The sequence below is a fragment of the Rhinopithecus roxellana genome, chromosome 12 (genome assembly GCF_007565055.1).
Source record: "Rhinopithecus roxellana isolate Shanxi Qingling chromosome 12, ASM756505v1, whole genome shotgun sequence".
In the NCBI taxonomy this organism is placed as follows: Eukaryota; Metazoa; Chordata; class Mammalia; order Primates; family Cercopithecidae; genus Rhinopithecus; species Rhinopithecus roxellana.
This window is the reverse complement of record NC_044560.1, coordinates 133,809,818-133,833,346: the sequence shown is the minus strand read 5'-3', so window position 1 is coordinate 133,833,346 and position 23,529 is coordinate 133,809,818. Positions and strand designations below refer to the sequence as shown.

Here is a 23,529-nt window from a genome sequence, read left to right as displayed (position 1 = left end):
AAGTGAAAGCAAGTTTATTAGGAAAGTAAAGGGGCCGGGCGCGGTGGCTCAAGCCTGTAATCCCAGCACTTTGGGAGGCCGAGACGGGCGGATCACGAGGTCAGGAGATCGAGACCATCCTGGCTAACACGGTGAAACCCCATCTCTACTAAAAAAAAAAATACAAAAAATTAGCTGGGCGAGGTGGCTGGCGCCTGTAGTCCCAGCTACTCGGGAGACTGAGGCAGGAGAATGGCGTAAACCCGGGAGGCGGAGCTTGTAGTGAGCTGAGATCCGGCCACTGCACTCCAGCCTGGGCCACAGAGCAAGACTCCGTCTCAAAAAAAAAAAAAAAAAAAGTAAAGGAATAAAAGAATGGCTAATCCACAGACAGAACAGCCCCAAGGGCTGCTGGTTGCCCATTTTTTATGTTATTTCTTGATGATATGCTAAACAAGGGGTGGATTATTCGTGCCTCCCCTTTCTAGACCATGTAGGATAACTTCCTGACATTGCCATGACATTTGTAATCTTTCATGGCGTTGGTGGGAGTGTAGCAGTGAGGACGGCCAGAGGTCACTCTCGTCGCCATCTTGGTTTTGGTGGGTTTTGGCTGGCTTCTTTACTGCAACCTGTTTTATCAGTAAGGTCTTTATGACCTGTATCTTGTGCCAACCTTCTGTCTCATTCTATGACTTGGAATGCCTTAACCATCTGGGAATGCAGCGCAGTAGGTCTCAGCCTCATTTTACTCAGCTCCTGTTCAAGATGGAGTTGCTCTAGTTTACAGGCCTCTGACAGGACCAGGGCTAATTGGCCGAGGGATCAGAGCTGAACCAGACTGAGGAGCCGCAGGGCAGAGGGCTGGGCCCCAGGAGGACGGTGGCGTGGGTCTGGTCTCTGACTGAGCCCCTCCTGCCCCCAGGTCGTGTCCTACCTGGCAGGCTGTGGCCTCCAAAGCTGCCCCATGCTTGTGGCCAAGGGATACCCAGATATTGGCTGGAACCCCTGCGGTGGAGAGCGCTACCTGGACTTCCTGCGCTTCGCTGTCTTCGTCAACGGTGAGGAGGGGGTAGCAGTGGCAGAGGGGAAGTATGGAGTCACTGGTCACACCTCCCTTGGGATGACTGCTCATACCCTGAGCCACAGGTGGGGTCCAGACAGGGATCCCTTCAAGCAGGCCTGGGGCTGGCAGGGGCCTGTGTTACCCCTGGAGGTGTTGGGTCCTGGGGCTGGCAGGGGCCTGTGTTACCTCTCTGGATGTATTGGGTCCTGGGGCTGGCAGTGTTGGGTCCTGGGGCTGGCGGGAGCCTGGTGTTACCCCTGGAGATGATGGGTCGTGCGGCTGGCAGGGACCTGGTGTTACCCCTAGAGTTGTTGGGTCCTGGGGCTGCATGGGGAGGTATCTGGTGGTGACTCATGAGACCCCCTGTCCCCACTCGGGTGGCCAGGCGAGAGCGTGGAGGAGAACGCCAACGTGGTGGTGCGGCTGCTCATCCGGAAGCCTGAGTGCTTTGGACCCGCCCTGCGGGGTGAGGGTGGCTCAGGGCTGCTGGCTGCCATCGAAGAGGCCATCCGCATCTCCGAGGACCCTGCGAGGGATGGCCCAGGCATCCGCAGGGACCGGCGGCGCGAGCAGTGAGTGTCCCAGCCCCCTCCTCAATAGGGCAACCCACCCTCCCCGGCCCCTAGCTGCCTCCCCCACCCACCCACCTTCCCTGCAGCTTCGGTGAGGAACCACCTGAAGAAAACCGGGTGCACCTGGGACACGCCATCATGTCCTTCTATGCCGCCTTGATCGACCTGCTCGGACGCTGTGCGCCAGAGATGCATGTGAGACCCAGAGCCAGGGCGGGATGGGGAGGGAGGGCAGGCACAGCCGCCTTCAATGCCTCATGCAGGCACTCGGTGACACAGAGTGAGCTCACATACATGGGTGGTCCTGGACTAGCAATGCTGGGGACACAACAGTGACCAAGACAGCCCCAGGGCCTGGTGTCACAGAGCTCCCGGTCCAGTGGGGGAGACAGACAGTGACCCCCAGAGTGGTCAGGGCTGGGATGGGGGAGCACAGGGAGAGAGGTCGGAGCCGGGTTGGTGGGGCACATGGAGAGGACTCCGGATGGATGGGGACGAAGGGAGAGGGGTCAGGATGGGGATGGGGACACAGGGAGAGAGGTCGGGACTGGGGTCGGGGGGCACAAGCAGAGGGGTCAGGATGGGGATGGGGGGCACAGGGAGAGGGTTCAGGGCTGGGGTCGGGGGGCACAGGCAGAGGAACGAGGGCTGGAAACTCTAGATAGCCCGCTGAAAGAGGCCTGCTCTACCCTCCTGTATGGGAAGGGAGGGAGCGGAGCAGTCACTGAGCGGGGCACCAGTGCCTGATGAGTGCCCCTCTCCCTCCCTGCGTTCCCCAGCTAATCCAAGCCTGCAAGGGTGAGGCCCTGCGGATCCGTGCCATCCTCCGCTCCCTTGTGCCCTTGGAGGACCTTGTGGGCATCATCAGCCTCCCACTGCAGATGCCCACCCTGGGCAAAGGTGCGGAGGGGATGGAACTTGGCAAAGGAGTGATGCTGGGGAGGGAGCCGCCAGGTCCGCAGGGCATCCCTGAACCCGCCCTCCCTGCCTGCAGACGGGGCTCTGGTGCAGCCAAAGATGTCAGCATCCTTCGTGCCGGACCACAAGGCGTCCATGGTGCTCTTCCTGGACCGTGTGTACGGCATTGAGAACCAGGACTTCTTGCTGCACGTGCTGGACGTGGGATTCCTGCCCGACATGAGGGCAGCTGCCTCACTGGACACGGTGAGCAGCCCCGCCCAGCCTGGCCACCCTCCACACCTCCACAGAGGGACAGGAGATGGGTCACGGTAGAGCAGCAGCAGCTGCTTTTGCTTTTCTTGGGATTGTGGACATACCATAATCCCCAATACCATCATAAAGATAGAAAATGAAAACCAAGAAACACTCTGAATTCCAATGAAGGGTGAGTAGGAATCTCCACGACCTCCAGTTATAAGAAATCATTGGCCGGGCCGGGCGCGGTGGCTCAAGCCTGTAATCCCAGCACTTTGGGAGGCCGAGACGGGCGGATCACAAGGTCAGGAGATCGAGACCATCCTGGCTAACCCGGTGAAACCCCGTCTCTACTAAAAAATACAAAAAACTAGCCGGGCGAGGTGGCGAGTGCCTATAGTCCCAGCTACTCGGGAGGCTGAGGCAGGAGAATGGCATGAACCCGAAAGGCGGAGCTTACAGTGAGCTGAGATCCAGCCACTGCACTCCAGTTTGGGCGACAGAGTGAGACTCCATCTCAAAAAAAAAAAAAAAAAAAAAATTTACATATTAGCCGGGTATGGTGGTGCACATCTGTAGTCTCTGCTACTAGAGAGGCTGAGGTGGGAGAATCACTTGAGGCACAGACTTTGAGGCTGCGGTGAACCGTGATTACACCGCTGCATTCTGCCTGGGCAACAGAGCCAGACCTTACCTCAAAAAAAAAAAAAAAAGAAAAAGAAATTAGCCAGGCATGGAGGTGCATCCCTGTAGTCCTAGCTACTAGTGAGGCTGAGGATCACCTGAGCCCAGGAATTCGAGGCTGCAGGAAGCTATGATTGCACCACTGCACTCCAGCCTGGGCAACAGAGACCCCTGTCTCTAACAAATGAAAAAGAATGTATTACAGGAAGAAAGGTGAGACTTAGAGAGGAGATAAGTGTGCAGACCATCCATATTTACAGAAGAGCCAAATCTGTAATGGGGTTCATTAATCTCATCGACCAGTTGTGTGTGTTTGAAATTTTGCATAGGCCAAAGTAGTAAGTGGTGGGGTGGGGGCTGTGGGCGTAGGGGCATGGGCATAGGGTGGAAAGAGGGTGGTAGAGATTGAGAGAAGCAGGTTTTGGGGGAGTGATCAGAAGCTTGGATCCTTTGGCCAGAGTAGCTCAGCGCAGGTGCCAGAGCAGCCCCGGGGGTGTGCATCGGGCCTGATGTCCTCCCTCTGCACCCTAGGCCACTTTCAGCACTACCGAGATGGCGCTGGCGCTGAACCGCTACCTGTGCCTGGCTGTGCTGCCTCTCATCACCAAGTGTGCGCCGCTCTTTGCGGGCACGGAACACCGCGCCATCATGGTGGACTCCATGCTGCACACGGTGTACCGCCTGTCCCGGGGTCGTTCGCTCACCAAGGCGCAGCGCGACGTCATCGAGGACTGCCTCATGGCTCTCTGCAGGTGGGGCGGGGCGGGCCCCAGGGCGGGGCGGGGGCAGGGGCGGGGCCGCAGAGCAGGCCTAGAGGGGAGGTCCCATCACCCTGTGCACTGTCGCGCAGGTACATCCGCCCGTCGATGCTGCAGCACCTGCTGCGGCGTCTGGTGTTCGACGTGCCCATCTTAAACGAGTTCGCCAAGATGCCACTGAAGGTAAGGACAAGCGATCTTTAGCAGTTCGTTTCCAGGCCGCGCCCACACTGGTTTGCTCTTCCCTCCGACTGCGGGGCTCATTTGTGTCGGCACTGCCCAGCCCAGTTAACCTGCACTAGTTAGGACGGCGTCCCCATAGAAACCTCTTAGCGTCCTTATTTGCATACTAGGATTCCCAGAACATTCACTTTGCTTCATTGATGCCTCTAGCGTTCCCTAATTAGCGTTTAATTTGCTTAACAGTAAGCCAGCCCCCACTTCAATTAACATATATTTGCATGGAGCACACCACTTTCCCTAATTAGCATGTTTATTTGCATGCCTGGACCACCAGACTTCCACTATTCAAATGAGTGCATTTATTTGAATAAACATTACCACAGCTATTCTGAATATTTGCACACTGTCGCTCTTATTTTTTCATTTGCATGCTAATTTGCATAAAGAGATACCCCAACTCAGATAGCTTGACTATTTTGCATAATACATCGAAATCAGCTCCTATTTCAAATTTGCATTTTAGTCAGGCGCGGTGGCTCACGCCTGTAATCCCAACACTTTAGGAGGCAGAGGTGGGCAGATTACTTGAGGTCAGGTGTTCGAGACCAGCCTGGCCAACATGACGAAACCCGGTCTCTACTAAAAATACAAAAATGAGCTGGGCGTGGTGGAGCACACCTGTAATCCCAGCTACTCTGGAGGCTGAGGCTGGAGAATTGCTTGAACCTGGGAGGCGGAGGTTGCAGTGAGCGGAGATTATGCCACTGCACTCCAGCCTGGGTGACAGAGTGAGACTCCACCTCATAAAAAAAAAAAAACAAAAAAAAACTTTGCATCTTGGATAGTGGAGGCCCTCTTCCCGATTACCATATATTTGCATGGGGTGCAGCCTTTGTTTCTACTTGATATGTTAATTTGCATAAGCACAGATTGCTGCATCCATATGCCCATTTACTCACTACGTACCCATGGATTAACATTAGCACGCTTATTTGTGTAAAGCAACACCAGACACAACCAGCTCTAGTTTAATGCCCATCTTTTTTTTTTTTTTTTTTTTTGAGATGGGAGTCTCGCTCTGTCGCCCAGGCTGGAGTGCAGTGGCCGGATTTTGGCTCACTGCAAGCTCCGCCTCCCGGGTTTACGCCATTCTCCCGCCTCAGCCTCCCGATTAGCTGGGACTACAGGCGCCCGCCACCTCGCCCGGCTAGTTTTTTTGTATTATTTTAGTAGAGATGAGGTTTCACCGTGTTAGCCAGGATGGTCTCGATCTCCTGACCTCGTGATCCGCCCATCTCGGCCTCCCAAAGTGCTGGGATTACAGGCTTGAGCCACCGCGCCCGGCCTTAATGCCCATCTTAACTCTAAGAATGCTAAATTTGCATACTAAGCTGTCTAAGACCACTCCTCAAAAAACATACCATTTTCCCCCTTATTAGCATATCATTTGCATAACCCACACCTCCTTCATAATTTAAAAGCACTGGCATGCTTGTGTCTCTCTGGGCCTTCGTCTGCCTGCCATCCGCTCATTCCCCTTTCATTTGTGTGTCCCCCTCTTGCTCCCACCCAGCTCCTCACCAACCACTATGAGCGTTGTTGGAAGTACTACTGCCTACCCACAGGCTGGGCCAACTTCGGGGTCACCTCGGAGGAGGAGCTGCACCTCACGCGGAAACTCTTCTGGGGCATCTTTGACTCTCTGGCCCATAAGGTCTGGGCAGCAGGGAGCCCCAAAATGGCCTATGTGGAGGGTTTGGGGCCCAAAATTGGGAGACCAGAGTGAAACCCCCCAATTTTGGGGGGTTCAAGGATGAGAGGGTTCTGCAGGTTTGGATCTAGGAGGATCTATGGGTTGAGGCTTCAGTGTGGAGGTTATGGAAAAGGGGGTGGGCCTCCAGTTTGGGAGCTTGGAAAGTGCAATATGGGGATGATTTGAGCATACAGTTGGGTCTGAGATTTGGGTTTCAAGGAGAGGGACCATAATTCAGGTTTGGGGGTTCAGGGAGGAGGGCTGATTATTGCAATGTGTGAGTTTGAGGTCCCGAGGCTCACTGAGGCTTATAGTGACTTCCTACCCCTGCTCCTCCCGGCCTTCCCAGAAATACGACCCGGAGCTTTACCGAATGGCCATGCCTTGTCTGTGTGCCATCGCTGGGGCTCTGCCCCCTGACTACGTGGACGCCTCATACTCATCTAAGGCGGAGAAAAAGGCCACAGTGGATGCTGAAGGCAACTTTGATCCTCGGCCTGTGGAAACCCTCAAGTGAGGCCTGGGGGCTGGGAGACAGAGAGGAAGATTTCAGGGGTGGCGGGAACCCCAGCCCCAACATCTGCTGACCCTATGCCCCCCCACAGTGTGATCATCCCGGAGAAGCTGGACTCCTTCATTAACAAGTTTGCGGAGTATACACATGAGAAGTGGGCCTTTGACAAGGTTGACCTCAGGGTCCTCCTATCCTAGAAACCCTCAAGACCCCAGCTTTCCCCCCGACCCGGTTCCTCCCTGAGGCCCCAGATCTCCCTGAGACCCCCCAGCCTTCCCTGAGACCCTTAGCTTTTTCTGGGATCCCCCAGGATTCTCTGTCCTCGGCTCCTCTAGGGTCTCCCCATGTGTCCCCAACTGCTGCCTCCCCCTCACCCTGCCTCCTCTCCATCTCTAGATCCAGAACAACTGGTCCTATGGAGAGAACATAGATGAGGAGTTGAAGACCCACCCCATGCTGAGGCCCTACAAGACCTTTTCAGAGAAGGTGACCAGGCCTTGAAGCCCAGCATTGGGAGTCAAAATGAAACCCCCAAATTTGAGGGTTCAGGGAGGAGTGAGGAAGGTTCACAGGTTTGCATCTAAGTGGATCTGTGGATTAGGTCTCCCCATTCATGGACTTTGCCTTCTCTCAAACTTGGTAGAGTGGGAAGAGAGTCCGAGAGAATGGGTTTGATTCCTTGGCTGTAGTAAGACTTCTTGGAGCCAGGCGCGGTGGCTCACGCCTGTAATCCCAGCACTTTGGGAAGCTGAGGCGGGTGGATCACGAGGTCAGGAGATCGAGACCATCCTGGCTAACACAGTGAAACCCCGTCTCTACTAAAAATACAAAAAATTAGCCGGGTGTGGTGGCGGGTGCCTGTAGTCCCAGCTACTCAGGAGGCTGAGGCAGGAGAATGGCATGAACCCCGGAGGAGGAGCTGGCAATGAGCCAAGATCGTGCCACTGCACTCTAGGCTGGGTGACAGAGGGAGACTCCGTCTCAAAAAACAAAAAAAAATTCTCAGAGATTCGTGTGTCTAATGGGATAAGGAGAGTGGGTTTGGGAGGCTCTGTTAACAGAGCAGGTAAGAGACTTGAGTTCGAATCTGGACTAGACCACTGCCTAGCCACGTGGTCAGGGTTTTCTCCTTTGGGGTCCTTCCTCCACCCCCCCTCACTCCATTCCAACTCCCCACCCTCCTGTCCATCCCAGGACAAAGAGATTTACCGCTGGCCCATCAAGGAGTCCCTGAAGGCCATGATTGCCTGGGAATGGACCATAGAGAAGGCCAGGGAGGGTGAGGAGGAGAAGACGGAAAAGAAAAAAACGCGGAAGATATCACAAAGTGCCCAGGTGAAGGCGGGGCCTGGGCGGAGGGCAGGGGCACGAGGCGGGGAGGGTCTAGAACAAGGGTCATGGCCAGGAGAGGGCGTGGCCAGACAGGGATGGGATGGAGAGGAGGGGGGCCCAGGGAGGTAGGTGGGGCCAGAGAGGGGTGCAGAAACCTGAGATCTGGGAAAGGAGAGGGCAGGGGTCTGAATAATTGCAAAGGGCAGAGGAGAGAAGGATGGGGTGGTTTAGAGACAGGGCCTTAAGGAGAGGACACGGGGTCTTGAGCCAGGGGAGGGCGGAGGGGGTAGAATGAACTAGTGGGGGCCTCGGAAGGGGCTGGCCTGGGCTTCGTGCTAGCCTGTCAGCCTACCTCCCATCTTCCCCTTGTCCTCTTAGACCTACGATCCTCGAGAAGGCTACAACCCCCAGCCCCCCGACCTTAGCGCAGTTACCCTGTCCCGGGAGCTGCAGGTGAGAGCCCTGATCCTTTTGGGGGGACATGGGGTGTCTTTGGGGGGGCTGGCATCCTCTGAATCTAGCCCTTGACTCTGCATCCACTCCCAGGCCATGGCAGAACAACTGGCGGAAAATTACCACAACACGTGGGGAAGGAAGAAGAAGCAGGAGCTGGAAGCCAAAGGTGAGGACGCCCATGCTGCCCCCAGGCGACCCCCGTGGCTTCACCATGTGGCTTTACTGATTGCCTTCATGCCCCTGAAACTCAGTTTCTCCATCTGCAGATGGGAATAATAACAGCGTTTACCACAGTGGGGTAATAAGATGAGCACCAGCAAGCAATGTTTCCGTTATTCGTATCTTCATCTTTATTACTATAATTACGCATGCCGGGCACTGCAGGAACCACTTCAGTGAGAGTGGCCCGGGTCTTCCCCAGAGCCCTGATTTCTGGTCTTTACCTCCCCAGGCGGTGGGACCCACCCCCTGCTGGTCCCCTACGATACGCTAACGGCCAAGGAGAAGGCACGAGATCGAGAGAAGGCCCAGGAGCTGCTGAAATTCCTGCAGATGAATGGCTACGCGGTTACAAGGCACGCGGGTTGGGACGCCCGCGGAAGAGCAGCAGGCGGAACCCACCCAGCAAAGGCTGGGAGAGGCGGGGCTAGAGAGGGGTGGAACCGAGAGGAGCGGGGCCTGGGGAGCAAAGACGGAACCAGAGGGGAGGAGCTAAGGGAGTGGGCCCTGGACACAGAGGCGGGGCCAGGTGGGGAGGAGTCCGAAATGAGTGGGGCAGGGCTTAAGGGGCAGAGGCGGAACCAGAGAGGAGAGGAGACAGAGAAGGGCGGGGCCCAGGGAGCAGAGGCGGGGCCAGAGAATGGAGGAGCCTGAGAGGGGCGGGGACCGGTGAGTGGAGGCGGAACCAAAGAGGAGAGAAGGCTGAGAAAGGCAGGGCCTGGGGAACAGAGGTGGGGCCAAAGGGGTGGAGGCTGAGGGGGCGGGGCCTGGGAGCAGAGGCGGGGCCAGAGAGGGGAGAAGGCTAAGTGGGGTGGGGCATGGGGGGCTCAGAGTGGAGCCCCAACCTGGGGTGAAACCAAAGCTGATAGAGACGCGGCCAGCAGGAGCAGAGGCGGACCTGAGAAGGGTGGGAAACTGTAGGGCCGTGTCTGGGCTGATCCCTCTCTCCGCATCTCCAGAGGCCTTAAGGACATGGAACTGGACTCGTCTTCCATTGAAAAGCGGTTTGCCTTTGGCTTCCTGCAGCAGCTGCTGCGCTGGATGGACATTTCTCAGGAGTTCATTGCCCACCTGGGTAGGGAGAAATCCCCCCTTATGCCTGCCCCACCTGCAGACACCAGTTCTGCAGACCAGACTCACCTAGGACACCCGTTCCTGCACTCAATCTGTCTTCCCCTTATCTGATGTTTATTGAGCTTCTACTATGGGCCAGACACTGTTCTAGATGCTGGGGTACAGCAGTGAAGATGACAAATGAACCCTGCTCCCCTGCAACTACTCCTGTGTTGGCTTCAGGCAATTAGCATCATAAATAACAAAATCATTTAGTGTTAGAAGGTGATCAGTGTCATGGGAAGAAGAAAACAATAGAGCCAGGTAGGGGGGATTGGGAGTGTGGAGCCAGTTGTAATTTTAAATAGGGTGTTCCTGAAAGACTTTGATGAGAAAGTGACATCTGAGGCAAGCCATGAAGGAGGTGAGGGAGGAGCTGTGTGGACCTCTGGGAGACATCGGTTCCTCACAGGCAAAGGAACAGTGAGTGCAAAGGCCCTGAGAGGTCCCTGGTGTGAGTGTCAGGATGCCCGGCAGCTGAAGCAGAGTCATCGAGGGGGACAGTGAGATAAATGGGGTCACAGAGGTGACTGGGGCAGATCATGTATGGCTATGCTAGCTGTGATGAGGACTTTGACCTTTACCTGGAGTGAGATGGAGTTGGGGGTTGAGGGCTGAACTGAGAAGGGACGTGATCCATAATTCTGGTGTTCACAGGGTCCCTCTGGCTTGACTGGGGTGGAGACAGGAGGCAAAAAGGGTGAGAACAGGGCAGATTTCTGGATCCATTTTGAAGGCTGAGGTTGTTGGGATGCTCCCAATGCCTCTTATAGGCCACTAAGAATTACAGCTAGGCCCTGCAATCCCCTCCAGTTTCCCTAGAGACACCACCCCCCAGCATTCCCCTTGAGAGCTGCCCTCAGGAACCCCCAAATTCCCTCCAGGTGAGTGGCGAGCAGGATTCGCTATCACGTCTCGCCTCAAAGCCTGCCTGCCTAGCTTCAGTGCTGCACATCCGCTTGACGATTCCCTTCCCTCTCTAGACCTCTGATTCCTCACCTGTGATATGAGCATATGTTCGCCATAACTAGCTATGGTTCTGTCACTTATTGACCTGGGGTCAGTTACTTCACATCAGTTTCCTCATCTGAAAAATGGGGGCTGGGAACCAACTGCACAGACCTCCAAGTTGTAAGGAGACTGTGTGAGGATGACATGTCTCACAGTGCCAAGGCCATAGCAAGTATTTAATAATTGGAGCCAGTATTATTATTTTAATAGAATCAGTTACGACTATCACCATTATTATTGTTTGCAATTGATTTCCATTTTATTTTATTTTATTTTATTTATTTATTTATTTATTTTTTTTTGAGACGGAGTCTCCCTCTGTCACCCAGGCTGGAGTGCAGTGGCCGGATCTCAGCTCACTGCAAGCTCCGCCTCCCGGGTTCACACCATTCTCCTGCCTCAGCCTCCCGGGTAGCTGGGACTACAGGTGCCGCCACCTCGCCCGGCTAGTTTTTTGTAGTTTTTAGTAGAGACGGGGTTTCACCTGACCTCGTGATCCGCCCGTCTCGGCCTCCCAAAGTGCTGGGATTACAGGCTTGAGCCACCGCGCCCGGCGATTTCCATTTTAAAATTAGCTCTAATTTGTTTACATTGACTTCTTGTTTCATTTGGTTCATTCATTCATTTGTTGCAGATTAACTCAGTGCCATGTATTCAAGTTCAGAATGAAAAGTACTTGTGGTGGGTGAGGAAGGGCATGTTCCAGGACTTTAACCCATTTCAGTTTGTTTTCCCCACGTCAGCTTCAGAAAGGGTTTGATCAAGGAGTTGGGGGAAGGCACTTTGGGAGGCTGAGGCAGATGGATCACCTGAGGTCAGAAGTTTGAGACCAGCCTGCACAATATGGTGAAACCTTGGCTGTACTAAAAATACAAAAATTAGTTGGGTGTGGTGGTGCACGCCTGTAATCCCAGCTACTTAGGAGGCTGAGTCAGGAGAATCGCTTGAACTCAGGAGGTGGAGAGTGCAGTGAGCCGAGATGGTGCCATTGCACTCCAGCCTGGGCAATAAGAGTGAAACTCTGTCTCAAAAAAAAAAAAAAAAGGAGTTGGAGGAACCAGATGAAAGGTAGGAGAAAGGTTTATCTCAAAGCCAACACAAATGACTTCATACCAATAATTTATTCCCCATTATTTCCCAACTCTGCTCCTAGCATCCTACCCATCAGAACAGCCTGGGTTCTCCAGCCTTGAACCCACCGTGAACCCTGTTTGCTCTCTCTACAGAGGCTGTGGTCAGCAGCGGGCGAGTGGAAAAGTCCCCACATGAACAGGAGATTAAATTCTTTGCCAAGGTGAGAGGTGGGCTTAGAAGTTAGAGGGGGCTGGGGACTCATGGGCTCTCCCCACCCCTCACCGGACCCTTTATCTCCTCCCCACCACCCTATCTCCAGATCCTGCTCCCTTTGATCAACCAGTACTTCACCAACCACTGCCTCTATTTCCTGTCCACTCCGGCTAAAGTGCTGGGCAGTGGTGGCCACGCCTCCAACAAGGAGAAGGAAATGATCACCAGGTGGGCCGCCTGTGACCCTGGACCCAGCCCCCTCGCCCCACAGTATTGCAATCCTTCGCCCGTGGAGGCTCTGTCCTGGGTGCTGGGTGTTGGGTACTGACCGTCTCCTGCAGAGGCAACTGAAGGGCTATGGTGACCAGCCATGCTAGTGTGCCCGGGACTGAAGGGGTTCCCAGGATGTGGGACTCTCAGACAACTTGGGACAAATCGATCACCCTGTCCAGGAAGGCCAACTCAAGGCCGGGCGTGGTGACTCACTCCTGTAATTCCAACACTTTGGGAAGCTGAGGTGGGAAGATCCCTTGAAGTCAGGAGTTTGAGGCCAGTCTGGGTAATACACCGAGACCCAATTTCTACAAAAAATAGAACAATTAGCCGGGCGTAGTGGCACATGCCTGTAGTCCCAGCTACTTGGGAGGCTGAGGTGGGAGGATCGCTTGAACTCAGGAGCTGGAGGCTGCCGGGAGCTGGGATCGTGCCACTGCACTCCAGCCTGGGTGACAGAGCAAGACCCTGTCTCAAAAAAAATAAACAAACAAAGAATAATAAGAAAGGCCAACTTGCCCCTCACCTCCCCAGCATCCCAGTTACTGCCTATGACTTTCCAGCTTGCCCATCTCTCTGCCCCTTCCTATCCCTCCTGTCTCCATCATTCGGCCCCCTCCTGGTTCCTCTCTCCTTGTCTTCTCTGTCCCTGTCTCCTCTAATTGGGTCACCCTTTCCTCGTCTTCTTGGCCGCCTCACTCGCTGTTTCTCCTGCCTTCTGTCCCTTTCTCTTTCTTCAGCCTCTTCTGCAAACTTGCTGCTCTTGTCCGCCACCGAGTCTCTCTCTTTGGTAAGTGGCTCCGCTCCCTTGGTCTTCCTCCCTAATCTCTCTCTTCCCCACCCTGAAGAAATAGCTCCCAGGTTCTGCCTTAATTTGAACAACCTTTGTTGTATTCTTCCTCTGGACCTGGAGACATGGACCGGGTATCCCAGGGGCAGGGCAGTGACTGAGACACCCTGGGCCTGCCTCAGTGGAACTCCCAGGCCAGTGGGAGAGATAGACCCATCTCCAGACAAGCACAGCCCAGTGGGGTCAGGGTTGGGCAGGAAGAAGGCCAGAAAGTGGTCAGGCTGGGGAGGAGGGAAGTTTGGAGGCGCTGTAGGAGTCCAGGCAGGGTGGGGGTGCAGTAGCATTCCAATGTAGCCTGCGGGTAGCCTCAGGAAGAGAGGGGTTGGGGTGGATGTAGAGGGAGGCACTGTCCTCTGTCCTCTTAGCCATGCCATCTCCCCGGCCCATCTTCCTCTCCCAGGGACGGACGCCCCGGCTGTGGTTAACTGTCTTCACATCCTGGCCCGCTCCCTGGATGCCAGGTAGGGCCATGGGCAGTGGCACCCACTCCCACTGTCATCGGGCCCCCACTCCAACCCCTGGTCTCCTAGACTGTCCAATTCCAGAGCTGGTGTTCCCCTGCTGCCCTTCTAGGACAGTGATGAAGTCAGGCCCTGAGATCGTGAAGGCTGGCCTCCGCTCCTTCTTCGAGAGTGCCTCGGAGGACATCGAGAAGATGGTGGAGAACCTGCGACTGGGCAAGGTGTCACAGGCGCGCACCCAGGTGAAGGGCGTGGGCCAGAACCTCACCTACACCACCGTGGCGCTGCTGCCGGTCCTCACCACCCTCTTCCAGCACATCGCCCAGCACCAGTTCGGAGATGACGTCATCCGTAAGGGCTCCTGACCCAAGGGCAGGTTGTGGGGAGTCAGTGTGGCCAACACCATCCATCCTGGGTGCCTGTGAGAGTCCCTGGGTGTTTGAGTGTGTGGATTTCTTGCTGTAAGCAAAGCATGCATCAGTACCTTGGCAGGTGGCAAATGAGTTAAAGAGGATGCGAGCTCAGCATCTCTAACAAAAGACCCTAAATGGACTGGCACAGCGACTAATGCCTGTAATCCCAGCAGTTTGGGAGGCTGAGGCAGGAGGACCGCTTGAGCTCAGGAGTTCAAGACCAGCCTGGGCAACATAGCGAGACCCTGTCTCTACCAAAAAAACAATTTTAAAGATTAGCCAGGCATGGAGGCACACGCCTATAATCCCAACTACTGGGGAGGCTGACGGGGGAGGATCACTTGAGTCTAAGAGTTGGAGGCTACAGTGAGCTATGATCATACCACTGCACTCTAGCCTGGATAACAGCAAAATTCTGTCTCCAAAATAAATAAAGAATAAAATAGGGTCCTTGATGGTAAAAAAGAGAATCTATTGATAAAGGTTAAGAAAAGTAGCACTTGGCCAGGCACGGTGGCTGACGCCTGTAGTCCCAGCACTTTGGGAGGCCAAGGCAGACAGATCACCTGAGCTCAAGAGTTCAAGACCAGCCTGGCCAACATGACGAAACCCTGTCTCTACTAAAATACAAAAACTAGCTGGGCATGGTGGTGGTTGCCTATAATCCCAGCTACTTGGGAGGCTGAGGCAGGAGAATCACTTGAACCCAGGAGGCGGAGGTTGCAGTGAGCCGAGATTGTGCCGTTGCGCTCCAGCCTGGGCAACAGAACGAGACTCCATCTCAAAAAAGAAAAGAAAAGAAAAGAAAAGTAGCACTTGGTAGCCAGGCTCAGTGACTCATGCCTGTAATTCCAGCACTTTGGGAGACCAAGGTAGGAACATCGCTTGAGCCCAGGATTTCAAGACCAACCTGGGCAACACAGCAAAACCCCATCTTAAAAAAAGAAGAATAGAAAAGTAGCACCTGGATAGGGTTCTTCTCCCATCCAACTTTTTATTTTGAAATTTTCAAAACATACAGGAAGGTGGAAAGAAGAAAATTGTTGGCTGGGCACAGTGGCTCACACCTGTAGTCCCAGCTACTTGGGAGGCTGAGGCACAAGAACTGCTTGAACCCGGGAGGTAGAGGTTGCAGTGAGCTGAGATCGTGCCACTGCAGTCCAGCTTGGGTGATGGAACAAGACTCCATCTCAAAAAAAAAAAAAAAAAAAAAAAGAAGAAGAAAAGCCCCGTGTGCTTACCCTTCACTGTGTGAGTGAAAATATTTAGGTTTTTTGTTGAACTTTTGGGTGTAAGTTGCACACACCAGCGGGTGTAAGTTGCACACACCAGGATAACCTCATGCCTTAATGTTCATCAGCTGGCTTTCCTAGAATAAGAACCTTCTCTTGTGTAACCACGATATCATTATCACACCTAACCTAACCATATTTAAATTTCCCTCGTTACCCACAAAATGTCTTTGATTTTTAAAAAATAATTCAGAATCCAGCCGGGCGCAGTGACTCACACCTGTAATCTGAGCACTTTGGGAGGCTGGGGCGGGCAAATCACTTAAGACCAGGAGTTTGAGACCAGCCTGGGCAACATACTGAGACCCCATCTCTAAAACTATATATATATATATATATTTTTTTTACTTTTATTTTTATTTTTTTTGAGACAGAGTCTCGCTCTGTCACCCAGGCTGGAGTGCAGTGGCACAATCTTGGCTCACTGCAACCTCGGCCTCCCAGGTTCAACCAATTCTCCTGCCTCAGCCTCCCCAGTAGTTGGGATTACAGGCATTCACCACCACACTCAGATAATTTTTGTATTTTTTTTTTTTTTTTTTTTTTTGAGGCGAAGTCTCGCTCTGTCGCCCGGACTGGAGTGCAGTGGCCGGATCTCAGCTCACTGCAAGCTCCGCCTCCCGGGTTTGCGCCATTCTCCCGCCTCAGCCTCCCGAGTAGCTGGGACTACAGGCGCCCGCCACCTCGCCCGGCTAGTTTTTTTTTTTGTATTTTTAGTAGAGACGGGGTTTCACTGTGTTAGTCAGGATGGTCTCGATCTCCTGACCTCGTGATCCGCCCGTCTCGGCCTCCCAAAGTGCTGGGATTACAGGCTTGAGCCACCGCGCCCGGCAATTTTTGTATTTTTAGTAGAGATGGGGTTTCACCATGTTGTCCAGGCTGGTCTCGAACTCCTGACCTCAGGTGATCTGCCCACCTCAGCCTCCAAAGTGCTGGAATTACAGGCGTGAGCCACCGCGCCAACCCTAAAAATATATACATTTTAAATAAAATGAAAAACATAGCCTAAAATTGCAGCAACATTGCAGGTCTGTTTGCTTTTTTCTGGAGGAAGTATCCCTCACTTTTATTATAGCGGGCCATGACTCCTCTCCACGGAAGAAACAACATCTAGCCTTTACTGAGTGCCTAATGTGTGCCCCGTTCTAGTGACTTTCCAAGTAGTAACTCATTTGATCCTCACAACCAACCCCGTGAGGAAGGTACTATAACTATCTCCATGTTATAGGTAGGGAAATTGAGGCTGAGAGAGAGTTTGGTAACTTGCTCACGTCACAAGACTACATGGCAGTCTGGCTGTGAAGCTACTTGCTCTTCCTCACTGCATGGGCCTATTTGGAGACAGGGGAGGTGGGGTGGGGAGGGCTTGTCTTGTGAGCGCATCCCACAGCCTCGCCCCTGTCTCCCTCAGTGGACGACGTCCAGGTCTCTTGCTACCGAACGCTGTGCAGTATCTACTCCCTGGGAACCACCAAGAACATTTACGTGGAAAAGTAAGGAGAGAGATCCATCGTTTGGGGCTGGGTGGGGTTGGAGGGGAAGGGAGAGAGCAGGAGAAGACGACGGGGTAGGTGAAAAGCACGGTAGATGTTAGGAATCTTCCCGCACACGGCTGCAGCCGCAGTTCCCCATGGCGGCCGCGTGAGGGCGCTCAAGGACAGGTCAGGCACGGAGGTAGAGCTGCCAGGTCTGGGGCCGGGAAGCAGGCGCTTGCGGGCCTTGCTGGGGAAGAAGGGGAGGCGCAGACCATAGGGGCTGTGCACAGGTGCCGTGCAACACTGGGGTCCCTGGGGAGGGCCCCTGGCAGTGTCCACGTGACCGCTCCTGAGCTGATTACTGATACAGCAAGAGTGGGGCTGCCACTGTTTCCACCAGCTCTTAAGTTATGCATACTTTAAGTGACACCGGCGGTGTGCGGTGGCTCACACCTGTGAGCACTTTGGGAGGCCGAGGAGGGAGGATCACTGGAGCTGAGGAGTTTGAGACCAACCTGGGCAACATAGTGAGACTCCATCTCTACCAAAAAAAATTGTTTTAATTAGCCTGGTGTGGTTGTGGTGTGGTGGCGCTGGTGCCTGTAAATCCAGCTACTCCTAAGGCTGAGATGGGAGGATCAGTTGAGTTCAGGAGTTCAAGAACAGCCTGGGCAGCATAGTGAGACTGCATCTCTACAAAAACAACTTTTTTTTTTTTTTTAACTAGCTAGACATGGTATGGTGTGTGCCTGTAATCCCAGCGACTCAGGAGGTTGAGGTGGGAGGATCGCTTGAGCCCAGGAATTCGAGGTCGCAGTGAGCCGAGATCAGGCCACTGCACTGCAGCCTGAGTGACAGAGCGAGACCCTGTTTTAAAAAAACAAAACAAGTGGCACACACGGATGAATGGCAGCTCTGTCCCAAAGGGTTCTGGGAGGAGCTGTTTCTATGGAGATGGGGCTGGGACCCAGGACCCAAAAGAGGGGGACACGTGGCAGCTAAACACAGCCCCCTCTTCCAGGCTTCGGCCAGCCCTCGGGGAGTGCCTGGCCCGTCTGGCAGCAGCCATGCCGGTGGCGTTCCTAGAGCCGCAGCTGAATGAGTACAACGCCTGCTCTGTGTACACCACCAAGTCTCCCCGAGAGCGGGCCAGTAAGCTGTGTGGGGCTGAAGCAGTGCCGGGGGTCTGGGTCTCCCCAGCACAGGGCCTTGGGGAGAGCCTAATTTGGGGGTAGTGTGGCTGGGTTGGGCTGTGAGCGGCTGAGGATTCCCCAGGTTGGTAGTGCCACACATTCAGGAACCCCAGAGTTTATGGTTTGGGGGCATTTCAAGGCCATTACGTGGGGAGCACTGGGAGATTAATTTAACTTTTAAAACAAGAATCCATTGATAAAGTTTAAGAAAAATAGCACTTGGTGGCCAGGCGCAGTGGGTCACGCCTGTAATCCCAGCACTTTGGAAGGCCAAGGTAGGAGGATTGCTTGAGTCCAGGAGTTCAAGACCAACCTGGGCAACATAGCAAAACCCCATCCATGGAATTTGGAGCTGTGGAATTTATTTTAGTGATGGTGACATTTGAGGGCATCTTCAAGCTTGGAGACGTAGGGTGAGGGGTATTTGAGCGTGAGAAGATTGAAGGAAGGCATGGGTTCATTCCTTCATTCAGCAAATATGTATTGAGCAGTTACTATGCATGAGGCACTGTCCTAGTCAGCTGAGGTTCAGCAGTGAACAGATAAAATAGACAAAAGTCCCCTGAGTTCTGGGTCCAGAGGCTAGAATGAGGCATGGACCTGGGGGGAATATACGCTCCAGGGCAGGAAGCTTGTCTTCCTGGTCAGCTGTGCTCCCAGAATGGCACCTGGCCCAGAGTCAGCGAGTGAGCAAATGACAGGTTGTCTGTTTCAAGGGAGTGAACCGGGTGTGGGATTCAGAGACGACACCGGGGGATGGGGTGGGGTTGGAAAAGGTCTCTTTTGGAGTATGCCACACTGTAGGGATGAGGGGAATGGGCTTGAGATGTGGGAGATTTTAGGAGGGAAGATTTCTAGGGGTGAGATGTTAGGCAGCAGACAGGCTCGGGAGTATGAAGTGTTTGCAGGGCCACTGAGTTTCAGTGTGAGGGCTGGGAGAGGTAGTTGGGCTGGAGGGTGAGATGGGAGGAATAGGGTTTGGGAGACTGGTTTAGGGGGGTGGCAATTCAATGGTGTCTGATGTATTGTGGGGGTGTATTTCAATGAGATAGTTGGGTTGGAGAGTGAGATGAGAGGAATAGGGTTTGGGAGCCTGGTTTAGTGGGGTGGCAATTCAGTGGTGTATGAGGTATTGTGTGGAAGGCCAGAGCACTGAGGTCTGGGGGTGATCGGTTGACATTCCCTGCCCCCCTCCCTGTACCCCAGTCCTGGGGCTCCCCAACAGTGTGGAGGAGATGTGTCCTGACATCCCGGTGCTGGAGCGGCTCATGGCAGACATCGGGGGGCTGGCCGAGTCAGGGGCCCGCTACACAGAGATGCCGCACGTCATTGAGATCACGCTGCCCATGCTATGCAGCTACCTGCCCCGATGGTGGGAGCGCGGGCCTGAGGCACCCCCTCCTGCCCTGCCCGCCGGCGCCCCCCCACCCTGCACAGCTGTCACCTCTGACCACCTCAACTCCCTGCTGGGGAATATCCTGAGAATCATCGTCAACAACCTGGGCATTGACGAAGCCTCCTGGATGAAGCGGCTGGCTGGTGGGTCGGGGGCACTGGGCCTGTGAGGGGTGGGTCAGCGGCCTGGGCTCCCTTGGCCAGATGGTCTGAAAGGGAGACCCATGGTCCCCTGGGAGTTGGGAGGAGTCAGAGTGTAGGTTTTTTCAGCCTCAAAAGGCCAGGGGTCAACTGGGCATGGTGGCTCACAACTGTTACTCCAACACTTTGGGAGGCCAAGGTGGGAGGATCAGTTGAGGCCAGCCATTTGAGACCAGCCTAGGTAACATAGCACGACCCCATTTCTTTAAAAAAAATAAATAAATAACTTTTTTTAATTAGCCAGGTGTGGTGGCACACACCTATGGTCCCAGCTATTTGGGAGGCTGAGGCAGGAGGATCTCTTGAGCCCAGGAGTTGGAGGCTGCAGTCAGCTGTGATATACTCTCTCAAAACAAACAAACAAAAGGAAAGGAAAGGGAAGGAAGGAAGGAAGGAAGGAAGGAAGGAAGACAGAAAAGAAAAGAAAAAAAGAAAAGAGAGAAAAGGAAGGAAGGAAGGAGAAAAAGAAAGAAAGAAAAAAGGGAAGGAAGGAAGAGAGAGAGAAAGAAAAAGAAAAAAGAGAGAGAGAGAAAGAGAGAAAAAGAAAAGAAAAGAAAAGAAAAGAAAAAAGATCCTCAAAGCGTTAGGTTTCCTGATTCAGAAGTTTCAGGTAAGGGCCGGGCACGATGGCTCATGCCTGTAATCCCAGCACTTTGAGAGGCCGAGGTGGATGGATCACTTGAGACCAGGAGTTCAAGACCAGCCTGGGCAACGTGGTGAAACCTTGTCTCTATTATTAAAAAAAAAAAAAAAAAAAAAGGTTTTGTGTAGGAAACAGGTTGTAGATCAGGGTCAAGCTAGAAATCACGAGCTGGGATCAGAGGCCAGGGTCAGGGGCCAGAGGCTGGGGTAAGAAGCCCATTCATGTCCTTGGGGTCACATAGTGACCAGAAATCACATAGTGAGGTAAGAGTCTGGGTATGGGCCAGGTCAGAGGTTAAAGATTGGGGTCAGGGGTCATGCTAGTTAAGGATGAGGTAACAGGCCAGGCACAGTGGCTCATGCCTGTAATCCCAGAACTTTGGGAGGCTGAGGCGGGTGGATCTCCTAAGGTCAGGAGTTCGAGACCAGCCTGGCCAAAATGGTGAAACCCAGTCTCTACCAAAAATACAAAAGTTAGCTGGGTGTGGTGGCAGATGCCTGTAATCCCAGCTACTTGGGGGGCTAAGGCAGGAGAATCGCTTGAACTCGGGAGGTAGAGGTTGTGGTGAGCCGAGTTTGCACCATTGCACTCCAGCCTGGGCCACAAGAGTGAAACTCTGTCTCAAAAAAAAAAAAAAAAAAAAGTGAAGTAACAGGTGAGGCTTCAGTTGTTGGAGGTCAGAAGTCAGGGATTTGTGCCAGGCTGGGGTCACAGGATAGGGACTGGGTCATAGGTTCAGGTCAGGAGCTGTGGCTGGGATCAGTGTTCAGGGACGATGTCCGAGGTTAGGGTCAGGCTGGGGTCGTATGGCAGCTGCTAGGTCGGAGGTACTGTTAGGGAGTTGGGCTGGGAACGGAGGTCGGGGCCTGTATCAGAGGCCGGAGGTGGCATCGGAGCCCACCGCGCCCCTGCAGTGTTCGCACAGCCCATCGTGAGCCGCGCGCGGCCGGAGCTCCTGCAGTCCCACTTCATCCCCACCATCGGGCGGCTGCGCAAGAGGGCAGGGAAGGTGGTGTCCGAGGAGGAGCAGCTGCGGCTGGAGGCCAAGGCCGAGGCCCAGGAGGGCGAGCTGCTGGTGCGAGATGAGTTCTCTGTGCTCTGCCGGGACCTGTACGCCCTGTATCCGCTGCTCATCCGCTATGTGGACAACAACAGGTCAGCGGCGCCCCGCCGTCCCCACACCCTACGCCCCGACCTACCGCATCCTCCAGCCCCAACTGATCTCTGCCTCCTGACTGGCTGGAAACTTCTTCCAATGCTCTGGCTCCACCAACCTTCTGACTCTTCCTCCTGGTTTCTTCTAGCTTTGAGAACATTGGCCCAACATCACCCAGCCCACTTGTTTGTTTCTTTTTGGTTTTGGTTTTGGGGTTTTTTTTTGTTTGCTTGTTTGTTTTGAGACAGAGCCTGGCTTCGTTGCCCAGGCTGGAGTGCAGTGGTGCAATCCCGGCTCACTGCAACCTCCACCTACTGGGTTCAAGCAATTCTCCTGCCTCAGTCTCCCCAGTAGCTAGGATTATAGGCGCATGCCACCACGCCCGGCTAAGTTTTGTATTTTTAGTAGAGACAGATTTTCACCATGTTGGCCAGGTTGGTCTTGAACTCTTGACCTCATGATCTGTCTGCCTAAGCCTCCCAAAGTGCTGGGATTACAGCCATGAGCCAATACACCTGGCCAATGTGATTTTTTTTTTTTAAATCATTCTCCTAATGCTGGACACTTAGATTGTGTCGATTTCTTTGTCACTATGCACAACACTATAAGTAACAGTTTGCTTTTTTATTTATTTATTTTTATTTATTTATTTATTTATTTTTGAGACGGAGTCTCACTCTGTTGCCCAGGCTGGAGTGCAGTGGCCGGATCTCAGCTCACTGCAAGCTCCGCCTCCCGGGTTGACGCCATTCTCCTGCCTCAGCCTCCCGAGTAGCTGGGACTACAGGCTCCCGCCACATCGCCCGGCTAGATTTTTGTATTTTTTTTTAGTAGAGACGGGGTTTCACCATGTTAGCCAGGATGGTCTCGATCTCCTGACCTCGTGATCCGCCCGTCTCGGCCTCCCAAAGTGCTGGGATTACAGGCTTGAGCCACCGCGCCCGGCCCAATTGCTTTTTATTATTATTGTTATTATTGAGACGGGATCTCGCTCTGTTGCCCAGGCTGGAGTGGTGTGGCATGATCATGGCTTACTGCAACCTTGATTCCTGGGCTCAAGTGATCCTCTGCTTCTGCCCCTGCGTAGCTGGGATTATAGGCTCACCAACATGCTCGGCTAATTTTTGTATTTTTATGGGGTCTCACTATGTTGCCCAGGTTGGTCTCAAATTCCTGGGGTCAAGCGATCCACCCACATCAGCCTCCCAAAGTGTTGGGATTACAGAAGTGAGCCACCACGCCTGGCTGCGATTTTTTTTTTTTTTTTTTAAACATAACAATACACCATGAAAGACATACAGGCCAGGTGTGGTGGCTTATGCCTGTAATCGCCTTGGGAGGCCGAGGCGGGTGGATCACCTGAGGTCAGGCGTTTGAGACCAGCCTGACTAACATGGCAAAACCCTGTCTCTATTATGAATACAAAAATTAGCCAGGCGTAGTGACGCAGGCTTGTAATCCCAGCTACTCCAGAGGCTGAGGCAGAAGAAACGCCTGAGCCTGGGAGGCGTAGGTTGCACTGAGCTGAGATCGTGTCAGTGCACTCCAGCCTGGGAACAGAGCGAGGCTCCATCTCAAAAAAAAAAAAAAAGAAAGACATATAGATTCACCCCTTTTGTCTTGGTGGTCATGTGACATTCTCTGCTGTTGGATATAGTTCCATTTTTAACTCAGTAAATATGAACAAATTGTGGTTTCTTCATACAACGGAAGACTCCATGGCAGTGGGAGTGAACAAGTTGTTTCTATACACAATGTGATTGGCTTTCACAAATGTTAGGTGGCATGAAAGAAACCAGAAAACCAAGAAATAAACTACAAATTATACCATCTCTTTAATGTTCACGAGCAGATAAAAATAAGTTTGGGGCTGGGGGCAGTGGCTCACAACTGTAATCCCAGCACTTTGGGAGACTGAGGCAGGAGGATCACTTGAGTTCAGGAGTTTGAGACCAGCCTAGACAACATGGCTAGACCCTGTCTCTACAAAAAAAGAAAACATACAAAAATTAGTCAGGCATGGTGCCACACACCTGTAGTCCTGGCCTCAGGCTGGGACTGGGAGGCTGAGGTGGGAGGATGGTTTGAGCCCAGG

At 53.5% G+C, this 23,529-nt stretch overlaps 1 protein-coding gene across 4 annotated transcripts in view; it reads left to right on the top strand.

The window, feature by feature from the left end:
• Positions 1 to 23,529, top strand: part of RYR1 (ryanodine receptor 1) — a 158,879-nt gene that overhangs the window by 67,959 nt on the left and 67,391 nt on the right. For all 4 annotated transcript variants that reach the window (XM_030942543.1, XM_010385726.2, XM_030942545.1 and 1 more), the window contains exons 43-67: positions 905 to 1,040; positions 1,431 to 1,617; positions 1,704 to 1,812; positions 2,397 to 2,517; positions 2,612 to 2,781; positions 3,988 to 4,208; positions 4,307 to 4,397; positions 5,971 to 6,111; positions 6,500 to 6,663; positions 6,756 to 6,834; positions 7,061 to 7,150; positions 7,859 to 7,999; positions 8,375 to 8,449; positions 8,543 to 8,618; positions 8,904 to 9,027; positions 9,631 to 9,746; positions 12,022 to 12,089; positions 12,189 to 12,310; positions 13,096 to 13,145; positions 13,606 to 13,666; positions 13,779 to 14,017; positions 16,783 to 16,864; positions 17,868 to 17,998; positions 19,246 to 19,578; positions 21,193 to 21,433. In XM_030942543.1, coding sequence (XP_030798403.1) covers positions 905 to 1,040; positions 1,431 to 1,617; positions 1,704 to 1,812; positions 2,397 to 2,517; positions 2,612 to 2,781; positions 3,988 to 4,208; positions 4,307 to 4,397; positions 5,971 to 6,111; positions 6,500 to 6,663; positions 6,756 to 6,834; positions 7,061 to 7,150; positions 7,859 to 7,999; positions 8,375 to 8,449; positions 8,543 to 8,618; positions 8,904 to 9,027; positions 9,631 to 9,746; positions 12,022 to 12,089; positions 12,189 to 12,310; positions 13,096 to 13,145; positions 13,606 to 13,666; positions 13,779 to 14,017; positions 16,783 to 16,864; positions 17,868 to 17,998; positions 19,246 to 19,578; positions 21,193 to 21,433 — 3,368 coding nt within the window. The remainder of the gene's footprint in view (positions 1 to 904; positions 1,041 to 1,430; positions 1,618 to 1,703; positions 1,813 to 2,396; positions 2,518 to 2,611; positions 2,782 to 3,987; positions 4,209 to 4,306; positions 4,398 to 5,970; positions 6,112 to 6,499; positions 6,664 to 6,755; positions 6,835 to 7,060; positions 7,151 to 7,858; positions 8,000 to 8,374; positions 8,450 to 8,542; positions 8,619 to 8,903; positions 9,028 to 9,630; positions 9,747 to 12,021; positions 12,090 to 12,188; positions 12,311 to 13,095; positions 13,146 to 13,605; positions 13,667 to 13,778; positions 14,018 to 16,782; positions 16,865 to 17,867; positions 17,999 to 19,245; positions 19,579 to 21,192; positions 21,434 to 23,529) is intronic.